This window comes from Megachile rotundata, chromosome 13, assembly GCF_050947335.1.
Source record: "Megachile rotundata isolate GNS110a chromosome 13, iyMegRotu1, whole genome shotgun sequence".
Lineage (NCBI taxonomy): Eukaryota > Metazoa > Arthropoda > Insecta > Hymenoptera > Megachilidae > Megachile > Megachile rotundata.
Window position 1 is genome coordinate 10,477,612 of NC_134995.1, and position 18,983 is coordinate 10,496,594.

The window sequence follows — 18,983 nt, forward strand, 5'->3', positions numbered from 1 at the left end:
GTGGAAACTTGGAAATTTGGAAATTTGAGAAGGTTGAAATTTGGAGGGTGGAAACTTGAAAATTTAAAAATTTGAGAAGGTGGAAATTTGGAAATTTAGAAATTAGAGAAGGTTGAAATTTGGAGGGTAGAAATTTAGAAATTTACAAAATTCTCATAATTTACAAAATTTACAAAATTAGCAAAATTTACAAATTTACTCTTATCCCATACCATAAAGCACCCATCACCCAACAACCCTTCCACCCCCCATCCCCAATGCACGTACACCCCAAAATCTATGTTACTCTAAATCGACACGTACCCTCCTCAACAGCTGATTCCACGTCACCCTCTAAATTTTCACTTTCCTCGAGTTGAACGAACTTGCACCCCTGACATTTTCCTCCTACTCCTCCTAATTCCCTGTCCTGTTCCTTCCACGTGCCTAATGCAATAACGTTCGACCCGTCATGGGGTTTAGCCCCGTTACCACGTGGTTTATGCGCCCCGATGGTCCCAGAAGGTGACGAGAACATACGTAAATTGCTACCGACATTACTTCCTGGTTATATTTAGTCCCTAAGGAAGATCGGATTTCTGGCTCGAGGCGAAAGCTGCGATAACCATCGAATCCATGGATGACGATGGATCGACGTTATCTGATTCGACATATTCGCCCTGCTTTCACGGCGAACAAATATAGACTAGATTCGAGTGTCCCTTATTTTCCTGACATCCCTTCTTGCTTTTTTAATGCACTTTTTTCCTGCGCTCCCTCAAGTATGCGGTCTTTAAGGCTTCCTGGTGTTCGAGGATGTTAATGCGGGGCACGCGTGCGCCCGGGATGACACGTGCGCTTACTTGTCAAACTTTCTTATGGACGAGGAAGTGGTAGAATGCTATTGTATGATTGATGCGTTTAGATGCACTTTAAATTTTCTATGAAGTGGAATTTCATTTTCTATGAAAATTCCATAATTTCCCAATTCCCAATTCGCCAGTTTCTCAATTTTCCAATTCCATAATTCCCCAATTCCATAACTCTCCAATACCATAATTTCTCAATTACATAATTTCCTAATTCCATAATTCTCCAATTCCATAATTCCCCAATTTCCTATTTCCCCAAATTCCCAATTCACCAGTTTCTCAATTTTCCAATCCCATAATTCCCCAATTCCATAACTCTCCAAATTCCCATTTCGCCAGTTTCTCTATTTTCCAATTCCATAATTCCCCAATTCCATAACTCTCCAATACCATAATTTCTCAATTACATAATTTCCTAATTCCATAATTCTCCAATTCCATAATTCCCCAATTTCCTATTTCCCCAAATTCCCAATTCACCAGTTTCTCAATTTTCCAATCCCATAATTCCCCAATTCCATAACTCTCCAAATTCCCATTTCGCCAGTTTCTCTATTTTCCAATTCCATAATTCCCCAATTCCATAACTCTCCAATACCATAATTTCTCAATTACATAATTTCCTAATTCCATAATTCTCCAATTCCATAATTCCCCAATTCCCTACTTCCCCAAATTTCCAATTCGCCAGTTTCTCAGTTTTCCAATTCCATAATTCCCCAATTCCATAACTCTCCAATACCATAATTTCTCAATTACATAATTTCCTAATTCCATAACTCCCCAATTCCATAATTCCCCAAATCCCAAATTTCCAATTACCAAAATTGCCCAAATCCTAAATTGCCAATTACAAAAATTCCCCAACACCCAAATTTTCAATTACCAAAATTCCCCATTCCTAACTTGCTAATTACCAAAATTCTCCAATTCCTAAGTTTCCAAATACCAAAACTCCCCGACTCCTAAATCCTCACGTACCCGTATTCTCCATTTCCTAACTCCCCGCCTTCTATGAAAATGAAATTTGTGTAGATTTCTGTGGATGTGGACATTTGACGATTTTTTAATTTTCAAAATGGCGAATCAAATGTACTTGCAAGCTTCGTATATTAACAGATTATAAGACTTTGAAGTCTTCAAATTTCTAAATTTGAAAATATACAAATTGAATTGCACAAATCTCAGACTCTTAAGCATTAAATCTATAGATTTGTACATCGGTATTCAATATTCTTAAACCTCAACATGTCCCTAGATCCCAAAATCCATTATAATATTCTTAAAACCCAACTTAGGCAAACTCCAACATCCCTCGAAATCGAAAGACCTTTTTTCACACGTGATATCGAAGCGCGATCATGGGGGTCGTGCACCTCAGCTACCGAGCGGAAATAGAGCTTCCTCTAACTACGGCGATCTCGTTTTTTTCGTAGCAGCGTAGAACAACGTCCCTTTGCGTGTCGAAGGGCGAGCGACGTGTCTAAATCCCGACTTGTCTCCCTTCCTTCCTTTCTGTCGATGGTAATGCTTGTTGCATCCGTAGGTGCGACGCCTTCGAGGGCGCTATTTTTGTCGACGACCAACAGTTACTAGTAGTAGACACCCTCTTGCTAGCAGCCGGAGATCTTGGCCCGTGCCGCGATACCCTTCATTCCTGCACACGCATGCTCCTCGTCTCGTTAGACTCTATCCTCGAACTTACATGATGAATGGTCCAATCAGAATAGTAGCGATAAAAAATGTTGGTTGACTTCAAACGACTTTTCATTTGAGCTACTCTGTAGATTTCTATTTTGTTGAGAAGTGGGGGAATTTTTAAGTTAGGGGTATATGGCAAGTTTTTATAGGTTTGCAAATAGTATTTGAAGTTTGTATGTTATTAGGGGGAGATTTTAATATTTCAGAGGGATAATTGTTGAAATTTTGACATGGTTTCATTTGTTTGTTATTGGTTTATGTTAATTTGTTACTGAATAATGTTTGAAGTGGAAAGTGGAGTTTTATGTCTTTTGGGTGTATGTAAGAGAGGAGCTATTAATTGTGAATGTGTGGACTAAGTTGTTGGGATTATTTGTAGATCTATTAGAGATTGATACATTTTGTGAATTGCAAGTTTTCGAAATTTTTCATTTTTAAACTTGTAAGTTTTCGAATATTGAAATCGTAGAATTCGTCCATTAATATCTGAATTTTTCAATTCCTAAATTTTCATATTTTTAGGTCTCAATTCCATAATTCTCTAATTCCATAATTCACCAATTCCATAATTTCTGAATTCCATAATTCCCCAATTCCATAATCTTCCAATTCCATAATTCCCGAATTCCATAACTCTCCAATTACATAATTATCCAATTCCATAATTTCCCAATTCCATAATTCCCCAATTCCATAACTCTCCAATACCATAATTTCTCAATTACATAATTTCTTAATTCCATAATTCTCCAATTCCATAATTCTCCAATTCCCTATTTCCCCAAATTCCCAATTCTCCAGTTTCATAATTTTCCAATTCCATAATTTCCCAATTCCATAATTCCCCAATTCCACAATTTCCCAATTCCATAACTCCCCAATTTCATAACTCCCCAATTCCATAACGGCTCAATTCCATAATTTCCCAATTCCATAATTTCCCAATTCCATATCTCTCCAATACCATAATTTCTCAATTACATAATTTCTTAATTCCATAATTCTCCAATTCCCTATTTCCCCAAATTCCCAATTCTCCAGTTTCACAATTTACCAATTCCATAATTTCCCAATTCCATAACTCTCTAATACCATAATTTCTCAATTACATAATTTCCTAATTCCATAATTTCCTAATTCCATAATTTCCTAATTCCATAATTTCCCAATTCCCTATTTCCCCAAATTCCCAATTCTCCAGTTTCTCAATTTTCCAATTCCAATAATTCCCCAATTCCTAAATTTTCAATTACCAAAATTCCCCAATTCCTAAGTTTCCAAATACCAAAACTCCCCGACTCCTAAATCCCCGCATACCCAAATCCTCCACTTCCATTTTTCCCACCTTCTAAAATCCCCAACCAATAATTCCCCACCCCTCCAACTCCCCAAATCCCAAATATCCAAACTCCCCGTCTCCTAAATCCCCACATACCCAAATCCTCCACTTCCCAATTTTCCCACCTTCTAAAATCCCCAACCAATAATTCCCCACCCCTCCAACTCCCCAAATTCCAAATATCCAAACTCCCCGTCTCTTAAATCCCCACATACCCAAATCCTCCACTTCCCAATTTTCCCACCTTCTAAAATCCCCAACCACTAATTCCCCACCCCTCCAAACCCCCAAATTCCAACATCGCCGAAAGCTCAATAACCCAAAACCCCGACTCCAATTTTTCATTGATCAAATTTTCACCTTGAAGAGTGCGACCCGCAAATAGAACAGCAGTACGCTCGCGTCAGAGTGGTCAGCTGATCACTCTCTTCCTCAACTTTCCCGTAATTCAACCTTCCACAAATATCCCTAATAAACCCTCCATGCATCTGTTCTAAAAAATTCTCATGCTTGCAAGAACTTTCTTATTGTGTCCCAAGACAATTTTAACTTCACTATAAAGAATCGGTATGCGCAAAACGAAAAAAGGACTCTCGAACGATTCCCTTTTTTCCGTGGCAATACAAAGGCTCGCGAACTATGCACCTCAAGTTGGCGAAAAGAGATTAACTCGGACAAAAGCTCACCGGTTTCAGCCTCGAAATAGCAGCGGACGTCGACTCAGCTATCTCGCGTTCCACGGAGCAACGACACTTTTCCTCTTCTTCTTCTTCGAACGCACTTCGGTTCGCGAGTTACAGGAATTTCATCGGACATAAGTTGGTTTAAATAAATAAATAAGTTACACAAGGTTTTTCCATCATCCCTCCATTCAGAGGAACACCGAACCTGACGACGCGCTTTCGACGACTGCACCACGTTGCAAACGCTCCCTTCGAGACGCGACGAAGCTCTCGTTTGTCCAGCAGCCTTTTTTCTCTTTGCCGCTTTCCCCACCAACTCCATGCTTTTCCCCTACTTCCTTTGGGGTGCAGCTTCTTCCAGACTTTTCTTGACAGTATGTTGCAATGTGTCGATTATGTACTTTATTTAGAAGTTTGTTGTAAAATTGTGTGGTAAAATGTTGAGCAGATTTTTTATTAATGTGATGAATATATTTGGGGTGCAACTTCGGTGCAGCTTCTTTCAGACTTTTTTTACAGAGTCAGTATGTTGCAATGTGTCGATTATGTATTTTATTTAAAAGTTTATTATAACAAAAATTGTGTAGTAAAATGTCAGATACATTTTTTATTAACTTGATAAATATATCTGGGGTGCAAACAACATTGGTGCAGCTTCTTCCAGATTTTTTTTACAAAGGCCCTTCAGTATGTAATGTGTCAATTATGTACTATATTTAACATTTTGTTGTGACAAAAATTGTGTAGTAAAATATCAAGCAGATTTTTTATTAATCTGACAAATATATTTGAGGTGCAAACAACTTTGATGCAGCTTCTTTCAGATTTTTTTTACAAAGTCCCTTCAGTATGTAATGTGTCGATTATGTATTATATTCAACATTTTGTTGTAACAAAAATTGTGTAGTAAAATGTCAGATACATTTTTTATTAACATGATAAATATATTTGGGGTGCAAACAACTTTGATGCAGCTTCTTTCAGATTTTTTTTACAAAGGCCCTTCAGTATGTAATGTATCCATTATGTACTATATTTAACATTTTGTTGTAACAAAAATTGTGTAGTAAAATATCAACCAGATATTTTATTAATGTGACATTTATATTTGGATCAGGTTTATGTAATTTAAAAATGTTATTTCTTCTTCAGGTTTCACTATCTTAATATTGCAAGTTTCAGCATTTTGTTATATTTTTTTTTTATTATATTAAGTTTTGGATAAAATTGTAAGCTAGAACATTGAAGTAGTGCATAATATTATAATTGTATAGTTGTACACATGTGTAACAGAGTTAGAGTGAAGTAAGAATAAAACAATATAATAGTAAAATAACAAAGTTGTAATAGTACTATAATAGAATTGCTGAAATAGAGAAAAGTGAAATTTGTAAGCAAGAACAGTAGAGTAAGACAGTAAAATAGCAGAGTAGTAGAATAAAACAGAATCAGTATAGAGTTAGTGAAGTATTGAAACAACCACTAAGTGTTAGTAATAGCAATAGTACAATAGAACAACAAAAAACAAAACAACAAAATGATAAATGCCCTAAAACTATAAACTGAATTCGAGTAACTTTTAATCAAACATTCAAAATAGCTTTACGTAAAAATTTTCAATTTCAGTATCGCGTGTCTTACTCCTGTCTGCATCTACTGAGGCGCAGCCAAAGTAGAAGCGTCCACACGCAGTAAGACCCGCGATACATTTTCGAGAAGATTGTAATTGGGAATCAGAAATCAAACATTTAAATCAAAGCGAAATTCTTGTTTTATTCATCGAGGACGTAATTCAAGTTTAAATTATTTTATGACGCATTATGGAAGATTCTAGCTACTTTTGAGTGAACTTAATTCTAATCTGATGTAGATTTCCTTGGAGGATATCAGCAAATGTGCATGTCAATGAAATTTTGTTTGTTCTTGTACACTGGTCCCCAGGAGCCATACTTCTCGTTTTTGTTCTTCGGCTGCTGTTGTGTCGCTGCTTGGCTCTTCTCTTTCCTGTACATTAAGACAAATAATTGCAATCTTGGAAATTGAATATAGAGGGTGTCTCATAATTAGTGGTTCCTGAAATGAGGGTGACGTGATTCTGAATGGGATGGGGTTTGAAGCAAAATGGCCCCGTATTTCCACGCGGCGTAATTCCACGCGTTATATTTCCTAAGCCTCCTAAGGCCACGCGTCGTAATTCCACGCGGTATATTCTCTACTCCCCCTATTTCCACGCGTTGTAATTTCACGCTTTGTATTCTCTACGCTCCATATTTCCACGCGTTATATTCTCAACTCCCCCCATTTCCACGCGTCGTAATTTCACGCTTTGTATTCTCTACGCCCCGTATTTCCACGCGTTGTAATTCCACGCTTTGTATTCTCTACGCCCCCCATTTCCACGCGTCGTAATTCCACGCTTTGAATTCTCTACGCCCCGTATTTCCACGCGTCGTATCTCCTACGCCCCGTATTTCCACGCGTTGAATATCCACGCGTCATAATCCCACACGTTATATTCTCTACTCCCCCCATTTCCACGCTTTGTATTCTCTACGCTCCATATTTCCACGCGTCGTATCCCCTACGCCCCGTATTTCCACGCGTTGAATATCCACGCGGCGTAATTCCACGCGTTATATTCCCTACGCCCCCCATTTCCACGCGTTGTATTCTCTACGCCCCCTATTTCCACGCGTCATAATTCCACGCGTTACATTCTCTACTCCCCCATTTCCACGCGTTGTAATTTCACGCTTTGTATTCTCTATGCTCCGTATTTCCACGCGTCGTATCCCCTACGCTCCGTATTTCCTCGCATTAAATCTCCACGCGGCGTAATTCCACGCGTTATATTCTCCACGCCCCCTATTTCCACACGTCATAATCCCAAGCGCTATATTCTTTACTCCCATCATTTCCACGTGTCCGTATTTTCCTCAATAATTCAAAAACGAAGCTTCACACCCCATTTCTGCAAAGGGAAATATTATTCAAAATCACGTCAGCTACCCCCCATTTCAAGAACCTACACTAATTCTAAGACTAAACACTAAAGTAACCCTAAATAAATATAACCCTCAATATAATAATATTAACAGAGTTTAATTAAAGTATATACCTGACACCCTCTTGTGCCTTTTTGTTCATAGAACTGTTGATGTTCGTGAAACCCATTTTCTTCTTCCCGATTACAATCCCGTTCAAGCCAATCGAATTCAGTCTTTGATGCGGACAAATTTTCGGTATACGAAAATGTGTCCGATTTTCCGATCACCTGCAAGAACTAATTTATAAAATTAGTATTGAAACTTGCAATATTATTTCAAGTTAGAAATTTTTTTTTACGGGTCTCTGGGATCGATCCCTCTCTGTAGGATTCGTTTACCGTAAATAGAAACCGTACCCCAGCTTATTTTGTTTGATTATACTCACTCTACGGCACGTGATGCAAATGGACCAGAACCAACAGTTCTAAACGATTTGCGGTGTTTCCTCGTCGACTTCCCTTGCGAGTACTGAGGTTTTTAGCAAGCCTATAATTAAAATGAGTACCGTACTTCTGAATCAAACATTTCTTTTTTAAACTTTGAAGTGATTGCATCTGACTTCAAGTTCTTAAAATATTTGTAAATAGGCCTTGAAACAAAATAACGTTCGGACATTTTCACCCTCGTATCTTAATACAAGAAACAAAAAGTAAAAGCAAGTTGTTCTGCACCGAGAAATTTCAGTGTACGAAAATCATTGATAATTATGCAAGTAAAAGGCAAACAAGTTTCAAGGTGTTCCTCTGCGTGATTCTTAATCAGGGATTAAAATGTTGCAACGGAGTAGATGGTCGAAATGCAAATAGAAACCTGTTTCCACGTACTTACCTAACACTCGGTAAAAATGTCGGGATGTTGCCTTGACAGTCTAAGACTTTGCACCTCATCGACACATAGGTGTTCTTGATATTTCACGAAAAACTATCAGGTTCTCGTCGGCGTTGGCTTGAACGTACGTTCGACGTCTGCTCGATTCGATTGCTTCGGAAAAAATCAAGTCAGAAACGTTTGCACTGTGGTTTTAGAAGGACTACAGGCTCCTCGCAGGTTCTGGCGTCTCTTACATAGTCTCCGGATGTCCCCTTCCTTTTGCCGATTTATATCGAGTGGGGATCGACCACTTCCTCACACTGCTGCAGAATTTCTGATGCGTAATTGTGAAACGGATGGTTTCACTTAATGGGGTTTTTGATTCGAGATTGGTTCCTCGAAAGCTGAGAATACATTTCTGTGACTGGTGTCGCGTATTATACTCTTCAGTTTCAAACTAGATATCTATGTTAAATAAAACTCTTAATACACTGACTTAACGCTGTTGAGAGTTTAATAAAATTTACACAAAAATTAAAATCTTACTTTTTACAATATTATTAGAATTTTTATATTCTCCACATTTAAAACTCTGAGTCGACTTCGACCTTTCACTACGAATTCATCGATGGAAAATTTTCGTATCAGTCGATAGTTGTATTACACCCTAAATCTTAAACTTTGAGTATTTTCCTCCTGACCCAAAAATGAAATTATTACACAAAATCTTTCGAGTAACTTGAAATTGAGTCAATTATGCCATCTCGAGATCTTGAACTTGTTTACTCGAATGACCAGTTCATTACTAATGTGCATTAATTATAGAGAATATTAATTCTCAGGAAAGATTTACCCTGTAAAATTTTCCTTAATCGCTTGCATTAAACATGAAACGGTTTCGTTAGAATATCAATGAATTTGATTGGATAAACAAAGTTGGGACTAATTCTTTTAGGAAATGTAGATCAGTATTATCATTGAGTCTAAAACAAACGAGGAAAATTTGGAGCCCTCGCTGAACTAACTTTAGGGTGAAGAATGGGACACCTAATGGTCGTAAAGGGCGACGGATCTTGACATAAATCGAGGGGACATCAATCTTTTTGACACCTTGAATGACCTCGACGACCTCGTCATGTACTCGGAAAAAATGATTACAATCATTAAATGAAAGATTTGCAATTTCGCGAAGCAGTCGTTTTCAGTGACCAACCCATCGGTATAAATTATACATTCAGGGGAGAATGAAAAAAATAAACAGGTGAAACATTCAACCAAAGGCAAACTAGAATCTGACGCAACATCGTTCCATACTGGCGTCAGACTGTTGTTTTAAAACAACCGAAATTCTTTTTTTTTTAATGAATGAAATGTGGTTAACATTTCTTCCCTCAAACGGTACATACTTCTTAACGTAAACAAGATATTGAATGACGAAATTTTTGTTGAAACTTGGGGAAAATAAATGTATTCTGAACAAAATTATTTACAAATAAATAGAATCTATAAAATTTTGTTACAGGAGTACTAATTAATGGATGGATATGTATCACATTTATGTAAAACAGTGTATAAATTTATTAAACTCTGATCATTTTATAATTGCAATAAAAATGAATATGTAGTCTATCTGGCTTCCACCATGTCACGTTGCTTGACTGGACTCAGATTGATTAGATTATTCGAGTTCTCTACCAGTTCGGTGATGCTGACTCTACCACGTTGCCTCACAAACTTTGCGACAGCTTCAAGTTCCTCTTGAGAGATGTAAATGAATTTTCCTCTGTCGTCGATCACACCAGTTAAAGTTCCAGTGGTTTGAAGTTCCTGTATTCTTTCTACTACACTGATAGTCTTCAGGCCAAAATGTGCAGCTAGGTCTTCAAGGACCACTACTTTGTTTTCTTGGATGTATTGCACAAATGCTTGCAACAAATTTTCTTCTTCATCTCTGTCCTCTTGTTCATACCCTTCTTCCTCTACACTGAATGCTTCTTTCATTTTTATATATTCTTCATATTCTCTCTTTTCTTTCTCCTCTCTGGCTTTCCTCTCTGCTTCTTCTTGCCGTAATTCCTCTTCACGCTCCTTTTCATATTGCTTGTCTCTTTCTTCTTGGAGAAGTTGTTCCCTTTTCTTACGTTCTTCTCTTTCCCTTTCTGCTGCTTCCCTTTGTACTTTCTTTTCTGCTTTAGCTACTAATTTTGCTCTCTTCTTTGCACCTATCTTGTGATCAGGGACAACTATTTTTTCGTCCGCTTCATCATTGCCATCAGATGCATCTTCATCATGGACCTCTTGCTCATTTGTATTTGCTTGCATACGACGTCTAGCATTTCTCTGACCTGCTGCTCGCCTTATTTGTCTACCCTGGCCTACTCTTTCTTCTGCATTGGTTTGTTCCTTTTTTGTACCTGTAATGTATGTAAATAATGAACATTTAATGTCCTGTTTCTGTATTAAATATTCATGACATGCAGAAATATCAATCTTTACAGTACAGAGTAGGATATTTTAAGTCCTTTAAAATTTATTGGTCTTGTAAGAAATAGGATAATAATTCTCTGTTAAAAAATAAATACTACAAGTTGGTTTAATGGATTTTTAGTGGAGGACTTCATTAATGCCACTCTGTAATTTAAAGGTTAGCAAAATTGAAATTGTCAAAACATCTGTTTCATAACAAATTTATAGGTTAGGAAGTAATACAATTACAATGACAAATACATGCTTTTCTAATGGCAAGTGAATTAAAAATATACGAAGAACGTACCGGACCTTCGTCCTGAGAATATTGTACAAACAATAATTAAAACTATAATTAAAACAGCAATAGAAACTAACAACGACACGTCCATTTTTTAAACGAAACTTCTACAGTCGTGATTCGGCCCAGGATGTTTGATTGTCAAACTCGAATTCTCAAACTTCCAAATTTTTAGATTCCCAAATTTCTAATTTCTAAAATTCTTAAAATTCCACTTCCTTAAATTTTTAAGTTTCTATTCATAATTCGAGTGTCGATTATCGAGAAAATTGACATCGATAAGGCTCAGTGGCGCCACGTACGTGACCGTACCGACTGATTTCGAAGGTGACGTGTTCTGTGTACAGGTTTACGTAGAATTTTGCTTGTCGTTTATTGTGCTGTGCTATTAACAATTTAATAATAATGTTAAAATACGGAAGTATATTTATAATTTTCCTTTGCCTCCTCGAATATGGGACGGGTCTTTACTTCCACATCGCTGAAACCGAACGAAAGTGTTTCATCGAGGAGATTCCAGATGAAACGACAGTTGTAGGTACGTAAAACATGTATATGTCAATAAATATATTGTTAATTGTCTTTATTACAGTTTCCGCGATAATGAGGTTTTATTTTTCTTCTCATAGTAAATTATAAGGTCGAATTATATGATCCACGAACCGGTGGATTCGCACCAAGTGGTGCAGGGATGGGAATGCACGTGGAAGTTCGGGATCCTGACGATAAAATGATCCTTTCCAGAGTGTACAGTTCAGAAGGAAGAATTTCGTTCACTTCTCACACACCTGGTGAACACATTATTTGTTTATACTCCAACAGCAGCTCTTGGTTTAGTGGTACTCAATTGGTAAACAACATGACTACATAACTCAAGTGATACGTAACAGTTCAGTGTAATTAATGTCATTTTATTTGTCAGAGAGTGCATTTGGATATCCAAGTAGGTGAACATACTATCGATTATGCTAATACAGCTCAGAAGGAAAAGTTCACTGAGCTGCAGCTAAAGATACGTCAACTTCTTGACCAAGTAGAACAAATAACAAAAGAACAAAACTATCAAAGGGTAAGTACTTGTGTAGTTCCTGATTTAGGTTAGATTGCAATTATTATTTTGTATTATCTGTTGCCAGTATCGGGAAGAACGCTTTAGACAAACATCAGAAAGCACACACCGTCGCGTATTCTGGTGGTCTCTTGCTCAAACTGTGGTTTTACTAATCATGGGTGCATGGCAGATGAGACATTTGAAGAGCTTCTTTGAAGCAAAGAAATTAGTGTAAGATCAAAACCAAATTTATTCCTAAAACATAGTCACTTGACAAATATCAGTTCGATTTGGCCCTGTGTCAAATCTGTGTTATAATTTATTGAACAAAAAAAATAGGGTATGAACATTGAAAGGTCTGTTTTGAAGATATTTGTACTTTTCATATGTAACCAATTTAGGTACATTCACATACGTTCACTGATCCGTGTATTTAAATTCTCATGTAATAAAAACATTGTATGGAGTGAATTATTGTTGTAATAAAATATTAATTTTCAAAGAAATAGTCTTGTATTTATTTCACGTGTAATTTCTAGTGTAATGTAGAAATCCTTTGGACAAGTTTTAGCATAGAGTCTTTCATTACCGGCTTTTGGATTATTCCCAACGCCGCCATTTTACCTACAGTAAGTGGGGACACACATGTGAACATGTCTTTAGTCAAAGTTGTGCAATACGTCTGACACGCACGTGAAATCATGAAAGCTATCATCGTTGGAACATTTTAATATCACTATAATTCAAAAGTGTTTAACATAAAAATTTTCATCAATGAATCTATAACATTGTGAAATTAAAAATTCATTTTAAACAAAGTTTCAACATGTTTTCTTTGCGACAAGCATTTCGTTGTGGCACACGGTTGATTCTGACGAATAAACCTACAAATTTGCATCGGCTTCCATGGACTACTAATGAAAATCTCGAAGTCAATTTTTGCGAACGAATGTGTATTCATTCGAAGACGAATCTCTGCGAATCATCACAAGAGAATAACGAAGAAACCAGTAAGAAACAGGTGCTTGGAAAGCTCGAAGGAAAACTGAAGCTGATGTTTACATGTAAAGTATGCCAGTATAGAAGTAGCAAAATTATATCGAAAGTGGCATACGAAAAGGGAGTAATTATAATTCGTTGCGATGGTTGCAAAAATAATCACTTGATTGCTGATAATCTGGGATGGTTCGAAGATTTAAAACGTAGAAACAACATTGAAAAATTAATGGCAGCAAAGGGAGAGACTGTTCAGAGGATAAGAAATAGCGATGGATTCATTGAAGTTATTGAGAAAGCAGAATATGATTTGTTACAACATAATATGAAATGGGAACAGGATTTAATTGAAAAGCAAAAACAGACAGATAGTCAAATAAAGAAAAGTGGAAATTCAGAGGACACATAACTATTATCTAAGGAAAAGACTTTATTTTAAAAATATAGTGGTGAAAAAATATTTAGGCAAATGTAAATATTTCGAAATTTATTACATTACTATTTCTATGTTTTTTATATTATGTTAAACTTACAAGTACAGAGAAAAATAATATCAAAAATTTGGTCAATATCGAAAGACTAAGATTTATTTTTGATCCTTTAAACTATAATTGTTAAGGAAAATAGCACTGTCCCTATTGTATGCAAATATAATTCTTTAGTTATAGCAAATGTAAATAATATTTCTAATATGTACAATTTAATAAAAAATATATATTCTCGGATAAAACTCTTCAGATCTTATAAAAATTCTATAAAACTTGCCTCTGTGTGCAATAGAATAACCATCCTATAAGTTTTTATTATAAAGTTTGATGCTACAATTGAGTGTAATATCAACATGGTTTCACTCCAAAAATGGCATACCTTGGCACAAGTAGAAGTTGTATGGCAAGTTTTAATTAAGAAACTGTTGAATAATATAAATTTCAATCAAGATGTATATATATGATACATTCTTTTATAAAAATGTTTTACTAAAAATATATGGAACATAATTAAATCTTTTATAAATGTGTATATATATGTATAATATAATACATACGTATGCATATAAAATATATAGTATTAGAAACAGAAGGAATGACTTATTTTTTTCCTTATCATGCATTTATAAAATATATTTTGAAGAAATTATATTCATATAGATTTTAAATATCTGAAGACACAACTTATAACAGTATTATAATAAAGAGCTATGAATAGTTATGATATATAATAATAATATTGAAAATTATAAGTCTCTAAGTACACCAAATGTTGGAATGACATGCAAATTTATTTTTTAACTTTCTTTCACTTTTTCATTAAATTCTACATCATGATATAAGGCACTATATCTTTTTTATAGCAATCAGTCACTTTCATATCATTAAAATACTAATGCTGTATTTTTCTAACCTATCATATTAATAAATTTAAATATATAAAATCGTTTTGTTTCTAAAATAATTATTTCTATACAATTGACAATGATTAGGAAGACTAGTATTTCTTAAACTAATCTTTGCACAAGACAAATGTCATTTCATTCCTGAATTTAAATGACAAAATTATAGAATATCAGCATTTAACTTTTCATTGTTTAAAACGATAGAAATGAACCTATTCTAGTCACAATAAAGACTAGTATGTTATGATTTTCGAAAATTAAGAATCTCTGGTGTAAATATAATTATTATATTTATCGAATTGAATCGCTAATTAAGTGAAATTATATAAAATTCTTTCATACCCTTTTTGGTTTTGACACAATTGCATATTCGCTATTATTGAAGACTTTATGCTTTGGACCCACAGTACTGTTACCAGACACAGATTCAGGAAGACTTGCTTTCTTTCTAATAACACCATATCCAAGATGGCTATCATCTGCTAATCTCACAGCAGACATATCTTCAACAATTTCGTAGTTAGACCAGGCAGTATTAGTATCAGCCACAGAAGTATTTAAAGAAATATTGGAATGTGAGGTTTGCGACGCACCACTGAAATTCCCGAATTTATATGCACCTTTTTGGGCGAGTTTCGACGCAGAACCAAAGTGTTCCAGTTTATCATAATCTGATTCCTCATTGGACTTGCAAGGTACCTGATTTATCGTTGAAGTAGCCACCCCACTATCCGTAATACTAGACTTACTTTTTGAAGAGCTTTGAGAAGACATAAATGGCATCATAGTTTCGTATTGGAAATCATCCTCGTTTTCTTTATTTTTGTCATTATGTAATAACGAGTTTGGTCTCTCTGTGTGATGTATATTATCGATACCGTGCGTTTTCCAAGCATCGTTTCTTACTTCTACTAAATCATACGGATGCTTCTCTTCATCATCAAGGATGGAGCTTCCAATTGTTTTTTGTGACAACTCTGGAGAGGTGTCACGATTTAACGCTTTGTACTCTCCACACGCGGACGAGTCGGACAATTCAGGATCCACATTTTTCTTATCTAGCAGGCCTGTAAAGACACATTTACGCGGTGGCTTCGCAGGTTTTGATTTTCCAATCGATGAAGATGGTTTAGTAGATATACTACTATCTAAATTCGAAGAAGAGGTGGAGTGTTTTTGTGAATTTTGTGGGGAAAAATCAATATCAATTAAATTAGCAGAGCTATTTGGTGATGGAGGTAATGCTGCTCTAGAACCGGCTTCCATAGATAAGGCAGCATGATATTGAGCATCATTACAATCGATGCTGGGACTACTTTCTTCATTCATCAACTTTTTCATTGATCTCATTTTAGAGTACATGCAACGGAAGATCTCATGCTGGCTACTGTGTTCCAGACGAAAAGAACCTTCCCCCGATTCACATTTCCTTCCAGCTTCAAAAATGAACTTTCCATCTTTGTAACCATATCTTCTAATGTATCGATATGGCCAAGTGAACAATACCACATCACCATCCATTAATTTAATGTCAACTGCAGCTACCACAAGAGTATAATTTCTGCTCTCTAAACCACATCGTTTAGATGCATCTGTCTCTACAACTTTAACAGAAAATACTCCTTCCCCACTGGTACAGTACAGATCATTGTTTTCCTCTATTGTTTGATTAGATACACTATCTTTAAATGCCACTAATTGAAATGCAGTGATCCAATGACTCATATCTGATTCGGAATAACATCCGAAATAATGAATCCCTGACTTAGTCACAACCTATGCAGAAAAAGAAATAGATAAGTATTTTTTAAATGAACATTTCTAGAATTCATAAGTCCATACTCACGGTAAAAACATGTGACTGATTACTGGGTGCAATTTTGATACATGCATCTAAGGTGATGATACGAGGAGTATGAAGCTGTAATATAGCTTCCTCTTGATTGTCATAAATTTCCACGCGTTTGATTCCATAATTGCTAGTCCTAAACAGCTGACAGAACCTTTTGTGCCATGTTTTCTGTAAAAGAGAAATACCACGCTTGTCTCATAACGTCGGTAAATGATTTCCAACGAGGCGAAATGAACGTGTAATCTAAATATGTCGAATAAATCATCGTTACGAATCAAGAGCGTGATGTCTTAACATTTAGCACCAACTTATACGAGTCTGAAATGCGTGGAATGTTATCGCGTATGCTTTGTAGGTTATTTCCGTGAGATCACCGATAACGAAAAACCTAATCAATTAACGTGCTCATGAACACGAATAATCGACAGAAAAGAAATCGCAGATTACAGGTCCATTCGTCGAAGAATTATGATAACTCGAAGTATCTTTTTATTCGTATCGACGTAAACCAACCTTGAGTTGGCCTAGCATTCCCTGCGGTGGTAACAGCAGGATCCCTTGTATCAAAGGTTCTTCGGGCTCCATCGTTCCCGCGAAACATCAGCAATCCCACGTTTCACTAGGAGCGTGCCTCTATCCCTTGTGTAATTTCGAAAAAGTAAATTTTTCCACTTTCACTCCCACTTTTCCCCGTCCGTGCTATTCCTCTCACTGGTTCGCCTCTGCTTTCGAATGTTGCTCTATCGTTCGCGCTCGTTCTGACAATTTTCTCAAAGACATTCAACCCATCATAATGTACGGTGCTTGACATTTCACAAAAGCTTGGTGCCCGACGTGAACGTCGACTAGGATTTCCGGGAGAAAAAGTCCTGCTGTATGTGTGTACGTGCTGCGCGAATACGTCGTGTGTGATATTATACGTACACGAGCAGTATAGTTCCTGTGTACAGTTCCCGACGCATTCGGAGCCAACTATCGTCGAGTAATAGAGGCACGCACGTCCTCTGCCGTACGCGTACGATGTTACCCGAATTCTCACGAGCGGATGTATAGAAGCGCGACTATTCCCGGAGATAACTCCTACCACTTGTTATTTTAACTTGTCAACTTCTCTAACTTTGTTTGCATCGAAATTTTTATCACACCGTACGTTCCTGTACCAACCTTTCCTTTAATCCACCACCTTGCATTCCAGCGTAATCGCTGAGAACTCAAATTCTATGCGTTGCTCTCCCGACTTCCGTTTGCCTATTTTCCTTTTCCCGCCTGTTACAATATTTTTAAAACAAACAACACACGTTCTGCATTACGTTCATAATGAATATGTAAAATGAAGTAAAAAATTAAATCAAATTTAATTAATAATAATTTTATAATTTTCTTTATCTGATTTCTTTATATCTATTAATTTTTATCTGTCAATCTCTCCTCAGCCACTTCCGTTTTCCTAAGAATCTTACGTAGAGTATTACCGTGTGTATAAAATGATAACAAAAGATACGAAAGAAAAATATTTTAAGTACGAGTACCTGTATGATTGATTTCGCGCATAATACAGGCGTGTAGTCATCGACGAGCGGAACAAAGAGCAGTATGTTACAATGGAATCTTAAACGCGCCGACGTTGAAGAATAAAGTTGCGAGGCAATGCTTGATCATTTTTTTATGGATTAACAACGACCACGCGTAGGTTGAGGCAGTCGACGCCATCAAGTTTATCTCTGATTTCGCTACACGGAAGTGGGAACCCCTAACCGATATGAAACAATACAATTGTCTCGTGCCGGCTACGGCAATGCTGTCCATACCTTGCTATTTCAAACAATTTTTGGCGGGAAATAAACTAAATTCAAATTTTATTTTAAAATATTGGCTAAATCTTTTTGAGAGTTTGTAGCAAAAATTAATTTATTGAAAATACATTATTTTTGGTTTATGAAAAATGTTAAATTAAATATTTTTAAGGGTTTGTAGCAAAAATTAATTTATTGAAAATGCACTGTTGCTGGTTCATGAAAAATATAATTAAATTAAATCTTTTTAAAGGAAATTTGTAGCAAAAATTAATTTATTGAAAATATATTAGTTTTGGTTTATGAAAAATGTTAAATTAAATATTTTTTAAGGGTTTGTAGCAAAAATTAATTTATTAAAAATGCAGTAATTTTAGTTTATGAAAAATATAATTAAATTAAATCTTTTCAAAAGAAGTTTGTACCAAAAATTAATTTATTGAAAATGCATTGTTGCTGGTTTATGAAAAATATAATTAAATTAAATCTTTTTAAAGGAAGTTTGTAGCAAAAATTAATTTATTGAAAATACAGTAATTTTAGTTTATGAAAAATATAATTAAATTAAATCTTTTCAAAAGAAGTTTGTACCAAAAATTAATTTATTGCAAATACACTACTGTTGGTTTATGAAAAATGTTAAATTAAATATTTTTTAAGGGTTTGCAGCAAAAATTAATTTATTCAAAATACAGTAATT

The 18,983-nt window shown here is 35.6% G+C and overlaps 3 protein-coding genes and 1 long non-coding RNA gene across 6 annotated transcripts; 2 read left to right on the forward strand and 2 right to left on the reverse strand.

Annotated features, from left to right (window-relative positions):
- Positions 1-2,627: 2,627 nt before the first annotated feature.
- LOC143265673 (uncharacterized) lies at positions 2,628-7,857 on the reverse strand. Of its 2 annotated transcripts, XR_013040359.1 has the most exons (3): positions 7,693-7,857; positions 4,578-6,578; positions 2,628-2,642 (listed from the first exon to the last, which is right to left on the reverse strand). It is a non-coding gene; the product is annotated as an uncharacterized LOC143265673 (long non-coding RNA). The 2 variants fall into 2 exon arrangements; XR_013040358.1 differs by lacking the exon at positions 2,628-2,642 and having other exon boundaries at positions 6,328-6,578.
- Positions 7,858-9,883: 2,026 nt separating this feature from the next.
- Positions 9,884-17,505, reverse strand: Dok (docking protein homolog). 2 transcript variants are annotated; one of them, XM_012291387.2, is made up of 4 exons: positions 17,004-17,492; positions 16,485-16,658; positions 15,388-16,414; positions 9,884-10,845 (listed from the first exon to the last, which is right to left on the reverse strand). In XM_012291387.2, exons 1-4 carry the CDS (start codon positions 17,073-17,075, stop codon positions 10,058-10,060), a joined length of 2,061 nt encoding a protein of 686 aa, XP_012146777.2. In that variant the 5' UTR covers positions 17,076-17,492; the 3' UTR covers positions 9,884-10,057. The 2 variants fall into 2 exon arrangements, with proteins under 2 accessions (XP_012146777.2, XP_003705908.3); XM_003705860.3 differs by having other exon boundaries at positions 10,667-10,845; positions 14,981-16,414; positions 17,004-17,505.
- On the forward strand, positions 11,272-12,755 carry eca (transmembrane p24 trafficking protein eclair). The gene is made up of 4 exons (XM_003705857.3): positions 11,272-11,736; positions 11,828-12,048; positions 12,121-12,267; positions 12,335-12,755. The coding sequence occupies exons 1-4, from the start codon at positions 11,604-11,606 to the stop codon at positions 12,482-12,484; spliced, it is 651 nt and encodes a 216-aa protein (XP_003705905.1). The 5' UTR covers positions 11,272-11,603; the 3' UTR covers positions 12,485-12,755.
- Positions 12,921-14,325, forward strand: LOC105663323 (uncharacterized). Its single transcript, XM_012291386.2, has one exon. The coding sequence runs from the start codon at positions 13,076-13,078 to the stop codon at positions 13,652-13,654; it is 579 nt and encodes a 192-aa protein (XP_012146776.2). The 5' UTR covers positions 12,921-13,075; the 3' UTR covers positions 13,655-14,325.
- Positions 17,506-18,983: the final 1,478 nt, after the last annotated feature.

Coding starts and splice junctions, on each gene's coding strand:
- Dok (XM_012291387.2), bottom strand. CDS start 17,075: ATGGAGCCCGAAGAACCTTTGATACAAGGGATCCTGCTGTTACCACCG. Junction 16,415..16,484: donor ATCAGTCACATGTTTTTACC/GTGAGTATGGAC, acceptor TTTTCTGCATAG/GTTGTGACTAAGTCAGGGAT. Junction 10,846..15,387: donor TTCTCAAAGCTCTTCAAAAA/GTAAGTCTAGTA, acceptor CATACATTACAG/GTACAAAAAAGGAACAAACC.
- eca (XM_003705857.3), top strand. CDS start 11,604: ATGTTAAAATACGGAAGTATATTTATAATTTTCCTTTGCCTCCTCGAA. Junction 11,737..11,827: donor AGATGAAACGACAGTTGTAG/GTACGTAAAACA, acceptor TTCTTCTCATAG/TAAATTATAAGGTCGAATTA. Junction 12,049..12,120: donor GGTTTAGTGGTACTCAATTG/GTAAACAACATG, acceptor TTTATTTGTCAG/AGAGTGCATTTGGATATCCA.
- LOC105663323 (XM_012291386.2), top strand. CDS start 13,076: ATGTTTTCTTTGCGACAAGCATTTCGTTGTGGCACACGGTTGATTCTG.